General features: G+C 34.8%; 1 protein-coding gene across 1 annotated transcript in view; it reads right to left on the minus strand.

Annotated features, from left to right (window-relative positions):
* GALNT13 (polypeptide N-acetylgalactosaminyltransferase 13) overlaps positions 1-19502 on the minus strand; it is a 572168-nt gene that overhangs the window by 51068 nt on the left and 501598 nt on the right. The window contains exon 8 of the mRNA XM_052664343.1: positions 8238-8377. Within this exon, the coding sequence (XP_052520303.1) occupies positions 8238-8377 (140 nt within the window). The remainder of the gene's footprint in view (positions 1-8237; positions 8378-19502) is intronic.

Here is a 19502-nt window from a genome sequence, read left to right on the forward strand (position 1 = left end):
ATAGATTCATTTTGGGGAGTGCATGGAAAGGAGTTTGTTCTCTTCATGACAGGTTCTAACCTTCCTGAAAATTGGTTTGACAGTTTCTAGACATGTAACATTAATTGTCCCTTAGAAAGTAGCGGGTACTAAGAGGATATAGTATAGGAACTCAAGTCAAATCTGGTGAGGCTAACTGGACACGAGTTCTGGGAGACTGGAAACAGATAGGAGTCAGTGGCTTAGGAAAGCTGTCAGAATGAGACAGGGAAGACAATCACCACAGTAAAATTGAATAATTGAAGTTGTATGTGCCATGAACTGTTCCAAGCACTTATGTGTAATAACTAATTAAAAACCAACCTATTACCCTAATTTTATATATGAAAACATTAAGATACAAAGAGGCTAAGTAGTTTGCTCAAATAAGTAATCGAAAGTTACAGTGAGGTTGGAAATTGCCTAGTCCTGACATCTAGACTGGTAGGCAGTATTTTTCAGAAAGGGGGTGAAAAGAGCAAGGGAGGATTCAGTTCCAGTTGAATAAAGGTGAAGGTAAATGACAGGTCATCCAGACAGTGCCAAAGACACATGGAACAGGGAAGTGGCCTAAGATCAGACCTGAGAACCAGGTCAAAAAGTCTAGAAGCAAAGTGGTTTCCATGCTGAGTGCCAAACTGTTGGGTCCAGGTCATGAAAATTATTTCTGTCTATTGTCAAGATGACACTGGATACAAATATGATAGAGAATGAAGTGTCAGGGAACAGGGCTCTCAATATCCACTTTAAAAAATTGAGAAGAACATACCATCTGGATAGAGACAATGTCTGAGAGGTTTTTGCAGCAGTCCTATGATATCTAGATTTCTTTTTTTTTTTTTTTAATGTATGAACACCTATAAGGCAGCATGGTGTGCATCAGGGTATTCTCAAGTAAATGAGTCTAACATTGGAAATCTAATATTTTCTTCAAACATAAAAATGGTTACTAGTGTCTTCTGACAGTCCTCAATGATCTAATCTTAATGTATAATAGAAGATACTAGCATACAGAAAAAAATATATGTATGTATTCCCAAAGAATGCTATTTAAGCAACAAAATGAAATATCAGGAAAGATCCTGAGCTTGTCACTGGTATTATATTACCTGACAAGACCAATTGCTTGATTATGCCATTCATTAATCCTAAGAAAAATCTAGGCAGACAAACATGGAGGAACTTCATCTACAGAAACTCGTTACAGAATCCAACCTGAATCAACATAAGTAGAGCATATGGGTAGTTCTGCATTCTGGGAAAGTCTTGTGACTCATCCCTTGTGTTATTTTATAGCTTTGAGTACCTGGTGTAGGACCAACAGAGTTTTAACTTTGTTGTCTACTTTGACATTTCTTTGTTTACACATAATCTTTTATTGCCTGAGGAATAGTCTTTAATGACATAAACTTGGGAGTATTTTTCCCACTAGTGTCTTGATGTTAGAAATCAGCAAGTCTTTTTCTAAAAGTTTCTACTCATTGGCAGGATCATGGGTAATGTTACCACTTACACTATTCATTAGCTTTTGCTCCCTCTGCCGGATGGTAACAGAAAGCAAAAGTGGGAACTCCAGTTCTAACAGAGAGGCATAAACTCTCACCCCCACCACCTTTGAATTTCAAAACTAATATGTAAAATGCATTCTAAAATTAGACTAAACTTAGGTTTTTTTTTTTTTTTTTTGGCTTTAGTTACTCCAATACATGCTTATCCTTCAACTGTATATTATGTTACTCATTATCATTATTTTAAATATGTCAACTTCATTTGTTTTCTCTTTACTTTGTAAAGGAAATACATTTGCAGTGAATTCAAGTTTAATGTTAATATTTCCATATTACAATTGCTGTAGCGAATATGCATTTCTCTTTACCAAATTGGGAATAAATCAGAAGGATGGTTTTATATAGATTTGCAAAATCTATATAATTAACAAATCCAAGCTGACTTCTCTTACGTAAACCTGGGTTTCCAATGACCTGACTGTGAGATTTAAAAACACAGAGTATGTGATATCTTAACCTCCTTCAACAAAACAGTAAATACAGAATACTGGACAATTTCACATATTTTGGTGGATAACAAAATCAATCCTAGGAGAATTCATAAATCCTCTAACTGGAATATAGTTTGTTGTAGTTGTTTATGCCAATGAATGTTTAAATAATAAAATCAGAAATGGTTCTAATGTATTTATCAGTAGTGTAAAGCCAGAAAACAAACAAACAAACAAACTTTCCAGTAGTAAACTCACTAATTTCATCCATAGGTGGGTTACCCAGGTCAGCATTCTTTAGGATTAACATGTGATGGAGAGCAATATATTTTGCCTGTGTATTAGTTACACTGGAATAAAAATCAGTTACTGGGTCCCAAAGAGTTTTGCGAATATGATCATGGGCAGAGAGAATGCCCCATTTGTGCATGTTTTAAAATATGAGGCATCTTTTTTTTTTTTTACTGGTTATCTTATTAAAAGATCAAGAAGATGGTGAATTTATAAATAGATCTGATTACCAACAGACACATAACACTCTCAGGGTTTTAGCCTCTGGATTTGGCAGTAACTGATTTTATCCTTAATCCCTGCAGCCTAGCAGCTTCAATAGATGTCTATTTTTAGTTACTGAAATTTGTTCTTTAACAGTGTTTAAGGAATACAGTGTCAATGTGTGCGAGGATCTTAACTAGTTGATAAGGTTAAAGAATACAAGAGAAAAAGGAAGTGCTAAGGCGTCAAGTAGGCAGTAAAAAATTCAGAGACTACTGTCAAAATGTCTTCCAAGCAGCATGCAAATACGGATATTAAGCCCTAAGAGTTAAGTCAATTGGCTCCAGAATTCCTCTTCTCTTCCCTCTTGCCCTCTGTATTCCTGTGTTCCACATAGCTTACAAAACATTTTTTTCCCCAAGATGCTGGCCTGTCCAAGGCCAAAAATTTAGGGTAAAGCTTTATTACTTTAGAAAGCCAATTTTCAATCTTATAGTTGAATTAGCTTTTATATTTATAAGATCAGGAGCTGACATGCTAAATACACATAAGCTAGTGTTAGTTAAGAGAGAATTTAATGCTGCAGGAAGCTCTTCTTCCTTATTCCATTATGATCTGCTTACTAAGTCTAAAAGGCATATGCTTCATTAAGCTACCTAAAGGTTTTAGTTCAAAGCAATTCAGCTTTTAACTTCCCATTGGAAATTGCATGTAATTCATGGGCTGGGTGAAGTAATATTTCAATTACCTGCATAAAATTCAAATGTAAGAAATTACAACAGTTGTCTGATATCAAATACTGATGATTATTTTGGCGACAATATACACTGATAGAAACTGAATATCAATCATGTTTACTTCTATCTTCTAATATAACAAGGAAAGCTATAAAGAGAAATTGACGTGAAAATACTTATTTGCACCAGTGCACTGCAATATTAAACATCTGGGCTTTGAAAAACATTGAAACTTAAAGAACTTGTAAATTGTTAGATTCTAACAATTTCACTTGAAATTGAGTACATGTGAATTACTTCAAAGAAATAACTTTGTGCCCTAGATAAGTAGCTTTGGACACCTGGTTCCACTTTGAGACTATCTGAGAGACAGTGCCTTCATACATAATGACAGTAAGAAAGAAAAAGATTTAAATGACTGTCATCCAATATAGTCCATTAATAGTTTATCTCAAACTCATTATCAAAGTGTTTATGACTACACATGACTGTGCAAAATTGAATTGGAAAGCAGTGCTTGGTGAATTTGTCCTTCTTGTTTTCAAGGAAATTGTTGCAGGACTGCATCTCTTGAAGGGTGGTTTTAAAATGGAAAACTGTGGTACATTAATATCCCAGAAAGTTCAAAACCAGATATATCTCATAGATTTTTTAATTTATTGAGTTTTTTAAATACCTCATAGGACAGTTTTAATTCAACTGAATTTCTTACCTGTTTGATTATCTCTTGCTTTTTCCCTCACCCCCATTTCAGTAGAATGGCTTAAGAGTACAGGTCTTTCTTGTTGACTTTTCATCCTTAGCATATAGCACAGGTTACAGCTTAAGCTCTTAATTAATAAAAGTATTTTGAATGAATAACATATAGTGATATCCATTTTCTCCTTCTAGTTAAAAGGAAAAGTGAACATTATTGTCAGACTAAAATGTATTTGAATCCTGACTTCAATATTTAGCTAGCTCTAGGACCATTAGGTCAATCATGTGAATTTTCTGCACAAAGGTTTCCATATTTAATTGGGGATAATAACAAAACCTGCCAAGAAATTGTGATTTTTTAAAAATACAATTTTTAAGCATCTAGCGTAATGTTTGACATAGTAAGAAAACAATAGTAGCTATAAGAATTACAATAACTGTCACTACTGGTGCTGCTACTCCTCTGCTAGGTGGTGTTAAAGATGCTCTGTATCCTCAATCGTCACTGTCACCTGTATGATAACCTTCCTTCTACTGCTAGGTACCAGAGAGAGACCTAGTGCTACTTGAGTCCTAAAATGGGAGGTCAGGATTTAGACCCTCCTCTGCTTGACTCCAAAGTCTGAAATTCTTTCAGTACACCATGTTGCCTCTCCTGGATATGTTTCAAAAACCCTAAAGGTATATTTCTATCTTCAAAAGTTTTTCAAATTATTTCTATAAATTAAAATAAAGCCACCTGATCCATTAAAGAAGATAGCTACTTTAAAATCAGTAGGTTGTATAAAGGAATTTTCTCACACTTCATTTTCATTTTTTCAGAAAGTCAATTAATTAGATTTCTCAATGTGTAGTGCAGGAGAGTATGAAACTGAATTTTTAAATTGGAAGTAGATATCTACATTCTATTTCAGAGTCCTGAGTCTTTCTCAGGAGTCACCCTGATGGCCTTAGATAATTTCCAAAAACTCCTCTTAACTCATATCTGTCTTGTTAACAGGTCTTGGTCATAACTTCTTTTAGAAAAAGTGATCAGCGTTTACTCACTACCTGGGTGCACTGACTACCATGGGAGGAATACCCTACTACAAGAATAGAAAAACTCCCTCTTCTAAAGATACAAATTCACAATTGGCCCAACAAACTTTTCCATAAAAGAAATGAGTATTAGATACTTTATTGGAGATCTTTAGTAGAACTAGATTATAATAAGTAGCATGCACATAGAGCTCTAGTTTTAAAAACACTCTTCTATTTTATGTATTAAATGTAAATAAATCCTGTGACTTACTGCTAACACGGGAATACTGAATATTTAAAAACAATAGCAATAACACTCCCATCCCAATGAAAACAAATAATTAAAAAAAAAAAAAAAGGCCAGAGGCACAGGACTAAAGTTACACCTAGAAAGTGGTAATATTCAGTGTTATTACACATGAACCTTTGCACTACAGAATTCAGATTAATGTTAAATAGATATTTGACAGTGTATGGATAAGGCACACACAAAAAAGTCTTTCAAAACAATTCAGCTGGAAATGAATTGTCTGTTTTTATTTTCTAGTGAATCAATATCTTGGCAAATGAACCAAAAAATATTAGACTGAATTTTCAGATATTCGGCTGTTATGACCTATAAAAATGGCAGATTCAAATAATATTTTCCAAATGCATTGTATTATTGATATTAAAATGTTTTAATGTAACAAATACTAAATTAGTTTTCTCAAATGTAATTCCTATTAAGTGGGAAATTACCAATATGAAGCATATAATTCATAAAGGGATAACTCTTATTTTGAGCAATTAAATATGTATTACGACCATATGCTTGTACAGTTATGATGAAGCTAACTTTTTAATCTCTAAAGATATGGTACCCAAAGCAACTTACAGATTCAAGCAATTGCTATGAAATTACCAATGGTAATTTTTAACAGAGCAAATAATTTTATAATTTGTATGGAAACACAAAAGACCCTGAATAGCTGAAGCAATCTTGAGAAAGCAAAAATGGAGCTGGATGAATCAAACTGCCTGATTTCAGACTAGAGTACAAAGCTACAGTCATCAAGACAGTATGGTATTGGTACAAAAACAGAAATATAGACCAATGGAACAAGATAGAAATCCCTGAAAGAAACCCACACATCTGTGGCCCCCTAATCTACAACAAAGGAGGCAGGAATATACAATGGATAAAACTGAATAAGTGGTGCTGGGAGAAATGGACAGCTAAGTGTAAAAAAAAAAAAAAAGTAGAACGCTCCCTAGCAAGATACACAAAAATAAACTCCACTTCCTAGAGTAATGAAAATTAAAACAAAACACCAAATGGGGTCTAATTAAACTTAAAAGCTTTTGCACAGCAAAGGAAACCATAAACAAAATGAAAAGACAACCCAGAGAATGGGAGAAAATATTTACAAATGAAGTGACTGAAAAGGAGTCAATCTCTAAAATATACAGTTTATGCAACTCAATATCCAAAACCAAACAACACAAACAAAAAATGGGCAGAAGATCTAAATGTATGTTTCTCTAAAGAAGACATACAAATGCCCAAAAAGCACATGAAAAGATGCTCAACATCACTAATTATTGGAGAAATGCAAATCAAATGTATAATGAGACACATCTTATACTGGTCAGAATGGTCATCATAAAAAAATCTACAAACAATGAATGCTGTAGAAAAGGGACTCCTTCTACACTTCTGGTGGGAATATAAATTGGTGCAGCCACTATGAACAACAGTATGGAGATTCCCTAAGAAAAACTACAAATAGAGCTTCCATATTATCCAGCAATCCCACTCCTGGGCATGTTATCTAGAGAAGACTCTTGATTTAAAAAGATACATGCACCCCAGTGTTTAATGAAGCAATACTTACAGTAGCCAGGACATGCAAGCAACTTAAATGTTCATGTACAGAGTAATGGATAAAGAAGATGTGGTACATATGTATAATGAAATATGACTCAGCCACAAAGAAGAATGAAATGATTCCATTTGCAGCAACATGAATGGACCTAGAAATTGTTGTACTGAGTGAAGTAAGAAAGCAAAATAAATAATGCTTTTATGTGGAATCCAAAAAACAAAGTACAAATGAACTTATTTACAAAACAGAAGTATATTTGATGTAAAAACAAACTTATGGTTACCAGGGTGGTGGGAAGGGGAGTATAAATTGGCAGATTGGGATTGATATATACACAATATAAAATAGATAACTAATAAGAAACTGCTGTATATAGCACAGGGAACTCTACTCAATGCTCTGTAGTAGCCTATATGGGAAAAGAATCTAAGGAATAGAGATATATATATATGTATAAATGAATACATACATATATATATATGTATAAATGAATCACTTTGTAGTACATCTGACACTAACACAACATTATAAATGAGCTATACTCCAATAAAAATTTAAAAAGTCACAGAGGAAGAGAAAATAACAAAAATGCATTGTTTTCTTCTGAATACAATAAAGTTACGGCAGGTTTATCCTCTGAATTGTATATGGTTATTAGAAAAAGTAGATTTCTGGATGAGTGAGAGTGAAAACTTTGTAAGAAGTGAAAATATTTATTAAAAAAGATAATATTTTGAGAAAGTATAGAACAGATCAGGGGTTCTCCAAGTGTCCACAAAGTCAGTATGATTTTGATAATAGTATTATGATAATACCCTTTCACCCTCACTTCTCATGAATGTATAGGGAATCTTCAGTTGGTTTACCTGGTGTGCTATATTATAATAGACTGAATATCAAAGCAGATACAAGAATCCAGCTACCTCTTTTTGGCCAGTTCTTGATGCAATTTATAAAAAATGTAGATTAACCTAATCTTCTTACTATTTTATTTTGCTTTATAAAGTTTACTTTTCTAAAAATATGTTACTTATATTAGTAAATTAATAAATTTAAAGTTTCCAGTTTCTTTTCCCACAGTAAATATTAACACTTATAGCCTACATAAAAAAAACAAAATTTTCTGTAAACCTCAAAGACTCTAAATTCCATATGATTAAAAAGTTTTAGAACTATTTATGAAGAAACAAAATACTATTTATTCTACCTTAAACTGTGTTTTTTAATAAATCCCAATGATATAGACCTTTATGGTCCTTGTAATTTACGAGAAGTCTTTTATAATAGATCTGTTTAAAAACCGTTAAAGCATTGTATTCATAACATAAAAATATTGAGCTCCTTAGCAATTGCTCTTTTGCAAAATATATTTATAACTTAACCAAAATAAATAATTCATACCTCTCCAAGTGAGTAATAACGTCTTGGGATCTGGGAGTCCGGATAGATGTTTTCAAGGTACCAAGAAAAGGGCTTACACTTCAGATTTTCTCTTAGTGTTTTTCTGACTGATACATCTCCGTAATCCACTTTGACAACACCTGGAATTTTTCAGAGAAACATTGAAATCTGTTTATGCTATTTTCATTTTAGCACTGTTTCACTCTGCTTTGCTATCAGTTTTTTCTCTATAATTAAAATTTCATCAAATTGAATTGCATGTGCAGCTGCTACTACACTGATTTCTTGCTAACATCCAGTTAGAACATTAAATGGATATAAAAAGTTTTTCCATTGGTTATGACTTAAAATGTAAATATTTATCACCAAGTACTGGTACTTCTGAAATTGAATAATTAAGTATAAGTTGGTATTAATTTATCATCTCATAATGAAAGCTTAATTGAGCTATGTGATAATGTGGTTTCTTTTTAATGAAAGTTTCAGTGGCTTCACTATTTGTATTCCTCATATTTTTCCTTTAGTGTCATTAATTCACTACTTGTGCATTTAATGAGAAATATACATAAATATGACCCTCACAATGGATGACACATTTGTTTTCCTTCACATAAGTTTTCCTTCTTGAATTTTTATTTTATCTAGGTTTAGGACCTAACCTTTTCTTTACTAATTTTTCCCTGTTTTACAAGTTAGTGTAAACCACTTCAAATCCTTGAGTAAGTTAGTAAATAAATAAGAAACCACAAGAAAATGAAATATACTCACATGTGTATTATTAAAATTGCTTAATTGTACTTCATTTAATAGCAGAATATGTGAATTTAAAATGAATTTTCCATTGAGGATCATAATAGAGTGATTTTTAGTTGAGAAATAAAAATAACACCACTAATTTTAGTGACATGAATTGCTCATTACTAATATTAAATTGACATTTAATTGAAGTGGCTAAATAACTGTTATAAGACGACAATTAATTCTTAGATTTCGAAAAGGTGCCTGTTGAACGTGTTTAAGAGCAGTAAGCAACCACACTTTGGCACAGGAAAAAAGTGGTCCAGTCTTGATATGCTATCCCAACCAAGCAGCAAATCTATTAGTCATGCGTAATAAAGGAACAGTTGTTTAGACAGTCTATATGTCTGTAACTAATACCATTATTTAGGTTACTATTTTCAAATGAGGCTGCACCCTTGAGGCTTATCACCTGCCAGTCCTTCCCACTCCTCACCACCCATTTGGTTTTTTTTCAGAATTTTGTTTTTTCTTCCAAATGTTTGAGCAGCCAAACCATTTCCTTCTACAATAAAATATTGATTTTTCTTGCTAGTGTTTGGATGAAAATAAAAAGATATTTGGGCTTTGTAGACAAATACTTCCTTTCAAAATAATTGTATCCAGAACCTCCAGTCTTGATGTAGCCTTCAAAAGAGATTCAATAACACTTACAAAATAGATTACTAAAAGAATTTCTTTTTGTTTAGTGGCTTTGAAAATCTTACTTAAAAATTCTATTGGACCCAGGAAAAAAGGCAGTGCTGCTTCAAAGGATTTAATTCAGTAGTTTTGCATCTTAAATTTAACATTCCAAAAAGGTCCTCTTGATTTTCCACATGACCCATCTTCAAGATTCTCTATTTCAGTAACTGGCAATAGTGTCCACCCATTTTCTCAAGGCAAAAACATATGAATATTTCTTTTATCTCACACAGACATTCAATTCATTAACAATCCACAATATGGATCGTTCTACGTACAGAGGGGTTACATCCTGAGAAACCCATCATAAGTTAAAAAAAAATGCATTCAATAGACCTAACCTACCAAACATTGCAGCTGAGCCAAGCCTACATCAAATGTGCTCAGAACATTTGCATTAGGCTACAACTGGCAAAAATCATCTAATATTAATCCAATTTTATAAAAAATTGTTGAATATCTCACATACTTTATTGAATATTATGCTGAAAGTGAAAAACAGGGCGACTGAATGGATAGAGAATGGTTTTAAGTGTATTGGTTGTTTTCACCCTCCTGATCACATGGCTGATTGGGTGCTGGGGCAGCCCCGCTTCTCAAGAGAGTATTATGGTGTATGTTGCTAGCCTGGAAAAATATCAAATTCTAAAGTTTCACAAGTACAGTTTTTACTGAATACCTATTGCTTTCACACCATAATAAAGTTGAAAACTTTAGTCAAATCATCATGAGTCAAGGACTGTCTATAGATTCCGAGCCCCTCTATCATCCCCATTACCATCCTGGTCTCTCTCTCATCTCTTGCCTAAGACTAAGCATGCCTAAGCATGCCATCACCTCCTAACTAGTCTCCCTGACATCTTACATTTCTCCACTTATCCTTTATTTACTATTGCCTGCTCCCTAGACAGTATATTTGAAATATAAAATCATGTGTTCCCTTGCTCCTGAGCTTCCAACAATTTTCCATTGTGCTAGAAATAATTGACAATATCATAATCATTGCCAGAGTTTCTTTATGAAATGACCCTTGGTTGTCTCTCTGAATTAATCACCTGTATTCACTTAATTGTAGCAAAACTGGCTTACCCACTCTTTCTTGCTTTCTTTCTCTTTCTCCAAATCTCTAATCAAAATTTATTTCCTCATGCTCACCCTGACTTTCCTCTCTAAACTGATCACCCCTTCCATCATCTTGGTAATGCTCTATCCCTCCATTCTTTATTCTCCAGCATACTTGTTAGTACTTGATATTCTATCACATGTTAATTCTCTTTGCCTCCCCAGTAAGAACTTTGGACAAATAATTTAATCTCTTGATTCCTAAGGTATCTTGTGTGTGGTGTATAATAATTCAGTTCCATTCAGTCGCTCAGTTGTGTCCGACTCTTTGCAACACCATGAATTGCAGGCCTCCCTGTCCATCACCAACTCCCGGAGTTTACCCAAACTCATGTCCATCGAGTCGGTGACGCCATTAAACATCTCATCCTCTGTCGTCCCCTTCTCCTCTTGTCCCCAGTCCCTCCCAGCATCAGGGTCGTTCCAGTGAGTCAGCTCTTCACATGAGGTGGCCAAAGTATTGTAGTTTCATCTTCAGCATCAGTCCTTCCAGTGAACACCCAGGACTGATCTCCTTTAGGATGGACTGCTGAATACATATTGCATATGGTAATGGACACCTGCTGCTTTTGACTGCCTGGCATCCATTTTGCATATTGGTAAGAGCATTGAAGTTTTCTTTGGGCAACCGTCACACTCTCACTTGTGTGACTTGCTGACCTCGTCCCCCTTCCTGTCTTTCCAGCTCCAACTAGCATCACAGAATAAAGGCATATCACTTGTGAATCCTGTTAAAAATTCACATTTTGATTCAGGTGGTCTATACTGAGGCCTGAGAGTCTACATAGTTACCAAGCTCCCAGGGGATGCTGCTGTTCCTCAGGTCAAATTCTGTAGCCCCGAAGACAATCAAAGCAACCCATTTCTCATTGTTACTTATAACCTATCATAATGACTGGCTTAGGACTGGGCATGTGATAAAAGTATAAATAAATAAAAGTATACTCTGACAACTTTCTAGGACTATTAGAAATTCTCTTTCCTTTGGAATTGCTAGCTAGCTGTAAAGATGACTAAAGCCTGGAGCTTCTGAGGCTACCATATAGAGAATGCCTTCTAAGATAATGAAGCAAATACAGGAATAAGATAAACAAATGGAAAGAGAAACAGGCAAAGATAGCATAAGCCAAGCCAACATTTAAATCAGCAGATATTTATCATGTTCCAGCCTTTATACAGAGCATGTATTCTAAGCACTTTGGATATGTCAATGAACAAAAAAATGTATCTTCCTCAATGGAATTTACCTTGTAGGGGAAGGAGACATAAGTAAACAGTAATACATTAGAAGGTGATACATGCTATGACAAAAATAGGGTGAGGGTAGAAGTTTGCAATAGAAGGAATCTTAATGCATTATGGTTTTTTTTTTTCAAAAGCAGCTTATAGGAGTTATAAGTTTTTAATGTAAATCTTTCAATGGAACTTGAACAAATGCTAGAGAAGCTCTGGCATTTAGAGTTTCATGATGAATTAGAATAAAGAAGTACTTTAACTCTACATTTGCAGGTTTGATTAATAGGTAAATGATAACATTTATGGGCAGTTACTTTATTTAATAACCTGTTATTTATTCATGTTAAAATCTATTTCATGGTAGTATTAATCTAGATAATCTAGATATATAGAAGAATTGTGTTTCAATTCTTTAATAGAAGATCATAATCTCAAATAAGTTCCTCCCAAGTAGATACCTAATAAGCCTAACAGTTTTGATTACCTATAAACAAGGTAACTGAAACAAGGTGCCTGATGAGAGAATACCTGCTTTTAGACTAAAGATCTTGTTTTGTGCATAAAAATACATATTGTAGCATAAAGTGGTAAAAAGAGGAAATAATTTCTTTCAATAAGGGATTTTTAAGTAAATCAATGGTATAGCTAATTGACAAAATATGACTGCGGTATTGAAATGTCTATAAAATATGGGAAATGGAAAAAAAGTACAAATAATTTTTTACACTATCATTGTAACTGAGTAAATCTGTGGAACAAAAATAACTGAAAAATAAAAGCAGTGCCTTCTCTTTGCTACTAAAAGAAGAGAAAGAAAAAAAAAAAACCTTTAAAAATCTACTTTATCCTTAAGTATAAAAATTAAAACTGTGAAGCTAATCAATTTTCTATATACAATTATATATTAACAGTATGCTTGCATATTAAATGAGTATAGTTTTAGCTAAGAATTTTTTATATTTTCAAAATTCCTCTTAAAGAGAAAATTATCTTTGTTATTTACTTAAAATACTTGTCATAAGGGCTATTCGAATAAGAATCTACATTTCTTCTCAAGCATAATAAAAGGATCATTTTTAGGCCAACTAGGGGTTACTGCATTCTAGAGTATCTAAGTACTATATGTATAAGACGTTTAACAGAGTAGTCGGAATTTTTTAAAATTTAAAACTACTCTTATCCTGCCTTTTAAATTTTTAGTCATTCTTAATATGCACAGAAATTACCCAGGCTCATAACTGCTCATGAGGAAGTCAATGGTTAGAACTATATTAAGCGGCTGATGACCCATGCCGGCCAATAAGACACAGTGATTATCTGTTGAACTCCTCATTTACTATTATCACTTCAGTTTTATTTTAATGGAATAAAAATGAGATAATGAATTGTACAAAGATCATAGCTTCTGTTGAGAACAGTATCACATAGAAGAAGTGAATATCAGAAAACTTCTCAATTTATTTATATCAATCTGATCTTTATCATCAAAAGTCTGGGCAGGTCAGAAGGTGACATAAATGGTGGAGTAAGAGGACCCTGAACTCATCTCCCAAAGACAAACCAAAATTACAACTATTTGCATAACAACTATCTATCTATGGGAAGGACCAGAAGACTAGCAAAAAATATTTATTCCAACTAAAGACATAAAGGAACTAAATAGTATGATTCACAGACTTAGAGTGAAAAAAATTATAGTTAACTGAGTAGGGAAGAGGAATAGATTGGGAGTTTGGGGTTAACATGTACACATAATTATATTAATATTTTAAATGGATAACCAACAAGAACCTACTGTATAGCACAGGGAACTCTCTACTCAATATTCTGTAATAACCTAGATAGGAAAATAATTTGAAAAAGAATAGATACATGTATGTGTATACCTAATCACTTTGCTGTACATATGAAGCACAATATTGTTAATCAGCTGTGCTCCAATATACAATAAAAATTTAAAAACAAGAAACCACAATAAGATGAGTAGAAATGGTGGAGACAGTATAGTTAGTACCCAAATTTTCAGGGTTGGTAACCCACAAATGGGAGGGATATCACAATGATAGAAGTTTTCTGCAAGGTGTGAGAGGTCTGAGCCTCACGTTGAGCTACCTAGCCCAGGGATCCTGCACCAGGAACATGAGCCCCTAGAATGTCTGGCTTTGAAAACCAGCAGGGCTTATGTTCAGAAAAGTGGGAGGGCTATAGGAAACAGAGACTTTTCTGTTAAAGGGTTTGTGCAATATCTCACACAATCTGAATCAGCATAGAAGCAGTAGTTTGAAAGAAGCCTGGGTCAGACCCATTTGCTAATCCTGGAGAGCCTTCTGGGGATGAAGAAGGACACAGTCACTGGAGGCATCTAGTTTGGAGAGCTCATTTTCCTGCTGTATTACTGTTGCTGGCAAGTGACATTTTGAAATCCTACCTCCACCCTTAAAGTGCCAGGGACTTACCTGCCCACCTGTCCACTGGTCTACCAGTGGACCAGTATCAGTCCTGACTTCCCAGGGCATGCAGATATCTGAGTGGGGACTGGGCCATGCAAACCGGCAGGCCAGCACCAGTCCCATGACCCACCAGGCCTCACAGTCAGCCATGTTGGTACCTAGTCTGGACCTTCAGTGGGCTAGATCCAAACCTGGCATCCTTGGGCGCCAGCCAGTCACTTCAACACCTGGCATTGCCCACCAGCAGGCAAGAACCAGCCCTGCACCCCACTGGGCTCTGTAGCTTTCCATGCCCTGTCCACTAGTGGGCCAATAGCAACCACACCAAGCAAGGCCTGGCAGTTAACATGGCCAGGGACCAGCCCTGCCTAAGAGCAAGCAAACAGCTGTTGGCTGTCAAAACAGAAGGAAACGGGCTAGGGCATAAAGAGCACAAAGCTCTAGTGAACAGAGGAGTGGATGCTCTGGGCCCCAGGGGAATTCACCTAAATGAGGCCACATCTCAAAGAGTGTAAGACATAACCTCTTTAATACCTAGAAATAAACACGGAAAATTAAGTAAGATGAGGCAAGAGAGGAATATGGTCCAAATGAAGGAATGAGACAAAATCATAGGAAAATGAAGATAAGTAACCTCCCTGACAGAGACGTCAAGGTAATAATCATAAAGATGTTCAACAAACTTGGGAAAATAATGACTGAATATAGTGCAAATTTTAATAAAGAGTTAGAAAATATAAAGATTCAAAATGAGCTGAGATTGCACTAACTGAAATAAAATATATACTTGAAGGAATCAACTGTAAATCAGATGATACAGAGGATTAAATATGCTCAAGCTTGCTTAGAAAATATCAGGAGAGGATTAGAAGTCATTCACATCCATCTAATATCATAGTCCAAGCCCTTGCCCATTCTACTAGATTTAAAAAAAGAAAAAAACTGGAGAAATTTTGAAACCTGTATAGAGATATCTTTCCGTGGAACACAACATGGTAATTATCATTCCTTGAAGGGCAGATTCCACTTGGCAAATTCTCCCAGTCCTAACAGATCAACATGATCCAAGATCCAGGATGAACTTGAATTCATAGAAATAAATGATCAGTAATGACATAATTGGGAGTTAGTTTATTGACTTGACAATTAAATACAAGCCAGAAGGTTTCAGAGTGCAATTGAATGATCAACTAAAATATTTCCATAAAATGCTACCCAGACTTTATACTATCAGTCCCTCATTCTGCAGGATGCTGGATATAATTATTTCTTCAGTTTCATGACACATATAATATTATTATTATTATACCTTCTCTGAAGTAGTGAGTTTTTTTTTTTTTTTTTTTAATACTAAATGGGATCTTACAATTGCTTGAGGGGAGAAGACATTGTATTGCAGCTGACACTACTTGGACATGTACAAACTTGTTTTTCTCATTGTAGCCAATTACAGGTTTAGTAATTAATGTAAATTTTAAATCAATAAGCATTTAAATACATCCTGATTATTGTCTAAAAACTTTAATACTTCTGGTAAGATCAAGAAAGTACTAAGATGAAAATTTAGTGAATGATTTTAGGGACGTCAAGGAAAATCCCAGGAATAATAATGTTTTAAGAAACCTACATTATCAGTCATCTTGATGGTACTGAGAATGACAGTGGATGGCAAGCACATAGCAGTAAGTCTTCATTGAAAAGTGATTCTAAAGAGTCATATTGCAAATGTGAAAAACTTGCTTGACCAATTTATTTTGCTTATTTAAAACAAGTTCTGTGTAGTACAAGAATGACATGATCAAAAAGCTATCTGAACAGTTTATGTCTGAAAGAATTCCTGAAATAGGGACAAAATAATTTTAAGTGAAAAGGAAGTGATACATTATAAAGTGGAGACTTTATCTTAGTGGCATGTAAGAAAATGATCTTTAAATGATGAGAGCTTACATTAGATGAAATATATTAAACATTTGGAGGAGGAAATGGCAACCCACTCCAGTATTCTTGCCTGGAGAATCCCATGGACAGAGGAGCCTGGAGGGCTACGGTGCATAGGGGCACAGAGTTAGACATGACTGAAGCGATGTAGCATATATTAAACATTTGTTAGCTTGTCATGTTTTAATAGAAACAATGAGTTCAAAGTCAAACAAGTATCTTTACTACAAGACTTCTCATAACCTTTACTGTGTTACAGTGCATTTTGGAATTGTAAAGTGATATTTCCCAAATTTAACTGTCCTTTCCCCCAGATTTTGTGATAAGAATACTCCATGGAAAACATTTTAAGAAATATGACTATATTGTATTTCCTATAAGCAAAAATACTAGTCATTCACAGGACATAAATTGATCCTCTTAGAGAAAAACTTTCATGGGGGAAATACTATATGCTTTTCAATTTTTTTCATTAGCAAGTTTCCATTGCAAGTTTGTTATTAAACCAAGATAGTGATAGTCAGTACAACACATATATTTGTTGATGAGTGTATTTATGTTCAGTTTCTAGAACAGTACCTAGTGCCAATAGTCAATCTTTAAATATGAATTATATGATCTCTGCCATATGCTGTCTCTTCCCTCATGTTCATTCCCTATCATTCTCTCTCACTTTCTCCTGTGTAGGAAGTATGTCTTGAGAACTCTCTTACACTGCTGGTGGGAATGTAAAGTGATACAGACATTATGGAGAACAGCACAGAGTTTCCTTAAACTAAAAATAGAACCCTCACATGACCCAGCAATCCCACTTCTGGGCATTTAACCAGAGAAAACCATGATTTGAAAAGATACAGGCATCCTAATGTTCATTGAGCACTATTTACAATAGCCAGGACATGAAAGCAACCTAAATGTCCATTAACAGAGGAATGGATAAACAAGATGTGGTAGATATGTACAATGGAACATTACTCAGCCATAAAAAGAACAAAATATTGTCATTTGCAGCAACATGGATGGACCTAGAGATTGTCATAGTGACCTAAGTCCAACAGCAAAAGACAAAGGTACAGATGAACTTATTTACAGAAGAGAAGTCGAGTCATGGATGTAGAAAACAAACTTACGGTTACCAGGGCGTAAGGGGTGGAGGGATAAATTGGGAGATTCAGATTGACATATACACACTACTATATATAAAACAGATAACTAATTAGAACCTGCTTTACAGTACTAGAAACTCTACTCAGTACTTTGTAATGGCCTACTGGGAAAAGAACCTAAAAAAAAAGAAAAGAGTAGATACATGTATATCTATAACTGGTTCACTTTGCTGTACACCTGAAACTAACACAACATTGTAAATCAACTATACTCCAATAGAAATTTTAAAAAGAAGTACTTCTCTATTTAAGAAGTAAATAGTAAGTAGGATATCTCTATTTACTTTCATGACATAAAATTACTGCTTTACAGGGGCTTCCCTGATGGCTCAGTGGTAAAGAATCCACCTGCCAATGCTGGAGACACAGGTTCCACCTCTGGTCTGGGAAGATCCCATGTGCCGTGGAGCAGCTAAGCCACACAGCTGAGCACCACAACTATTGAGCCTGTGCTCTAGAGCACGAGAGCTACTTAAGGAATAGAAACTTAAAGCGGTCCATTTTCAAGGACAACTAGCCTAGAATGATGGCCTGCTGATGTTATAGCTCTTAAGATACTTGTGCCGGAAAATCCAGACAAAAGGGAGAGTAATAAATCCAGGTGACTTCCTCTGGAAGATTGTTAACCTCATAGTACTCAGCCAGTGAGGAACTGGGGGAGGGACTTGCATGCCAATAGGCTAAAACCCCCATTGCAACAACTCTGGTGTGCCTTCCCACCAGACAGCCAATTTTGCAAGACTGTCATTAAAGCCTTGCTTCTTGGTGCACCTCATGTCTCCAGGTCCATTCCTTGAGTTTGGGCTGGTGAGCTTTATCTCCCACAGCTGCAAGTACTGAGCCTATGTACCACAACTACTGAAGCCTGCGTGCCCTAGAGCCGGCGCTCTGCACCAAGAGAAGCCTCCAAAGCCACTGCAGTGAGAAGCCCATGCACCACTAGGAACAGTAGCCCCTGCTCACTGCAACTAGAAAAAAGCCTGTGCAGCCCCAAAGATCTAGCACAGCCAAAAATAAATAAATAAAAGTTTTTTAAGACTACTACTTAACACTTATTAAAAGAATTGAGACAGAAAGAGACAGAAAAAGATATAATTGCATGCAATATTTGGCTCCAGAGTGTTTCATTAACAAAGAACATCATTAACAATTTTAAATATTTAGGAGCATTTCCCTAGTTTGTATTTTGTCAGCCTTGTCTGCAAAGCTAATTGGAAATGTAATTATGTTTTTGGATTGTGAGTTATTGTGGAAAAAAAAGCAAAATTTTACTAACATGGCTCAGGAAGACTAGTGTGAATTGGTTAGTACATTTCATAAACTAAAGCAATACCTGAGATTACATTGTCCAGCACATTTCAAACAAATATTAAGTATTCATAGTCAATTCTTAATTATTTAGGCTAAAAAATGTAAGCCTACTATGTGTGTGTGTGTATATATATGTATGTGTATATATATATGACTTCTATACCTTTTAAATATTTATTCAGCAAAGGAATATAATTCTGACTATATAAAAATATGATTAAAGGAGATTAAGAGCACAGTGGTTTACTTAGAGACTGATTCTCACTTCCTGGGTTTGAATTCTGCTCTGCAGTATACTAGATATGTGATATTGAGCTATATATGTAACCTCGTAGGCCTAGTTTTTTTCCTTATTTGGTGGGCATTATGCCCATCTTCCTCAGTGTGTTAATGTGATTATTAAATGAGCTAACATGTAAAACACTTACACAGTTCATGATACATAGTGTTTCACAAGTGTTACCTATTATGTTTATGGTTGTTTTACTGTGGATCTGTACCTCAAGCGGTACATCACCCCCACATAGAAGACCAGGCTAGTTATTTCTGAGCCTATGCAC

This window comes from Budorcas taxicolor, chromosome 2, assembly GCF_023091745.1.
Source record: "Budorcas taxicolor isolate Tak-1 chromosome 2, Takin1.1, whole genome shotgun sequence".
In the NCBI taxonomy this organism is placed as follows: domain Eukaryota; kingdom Metazoa; phylum Chordata; class Mammalia; order Artiodactyla; family Bovidae; genus Budorcas; species Budorcas taxicolor.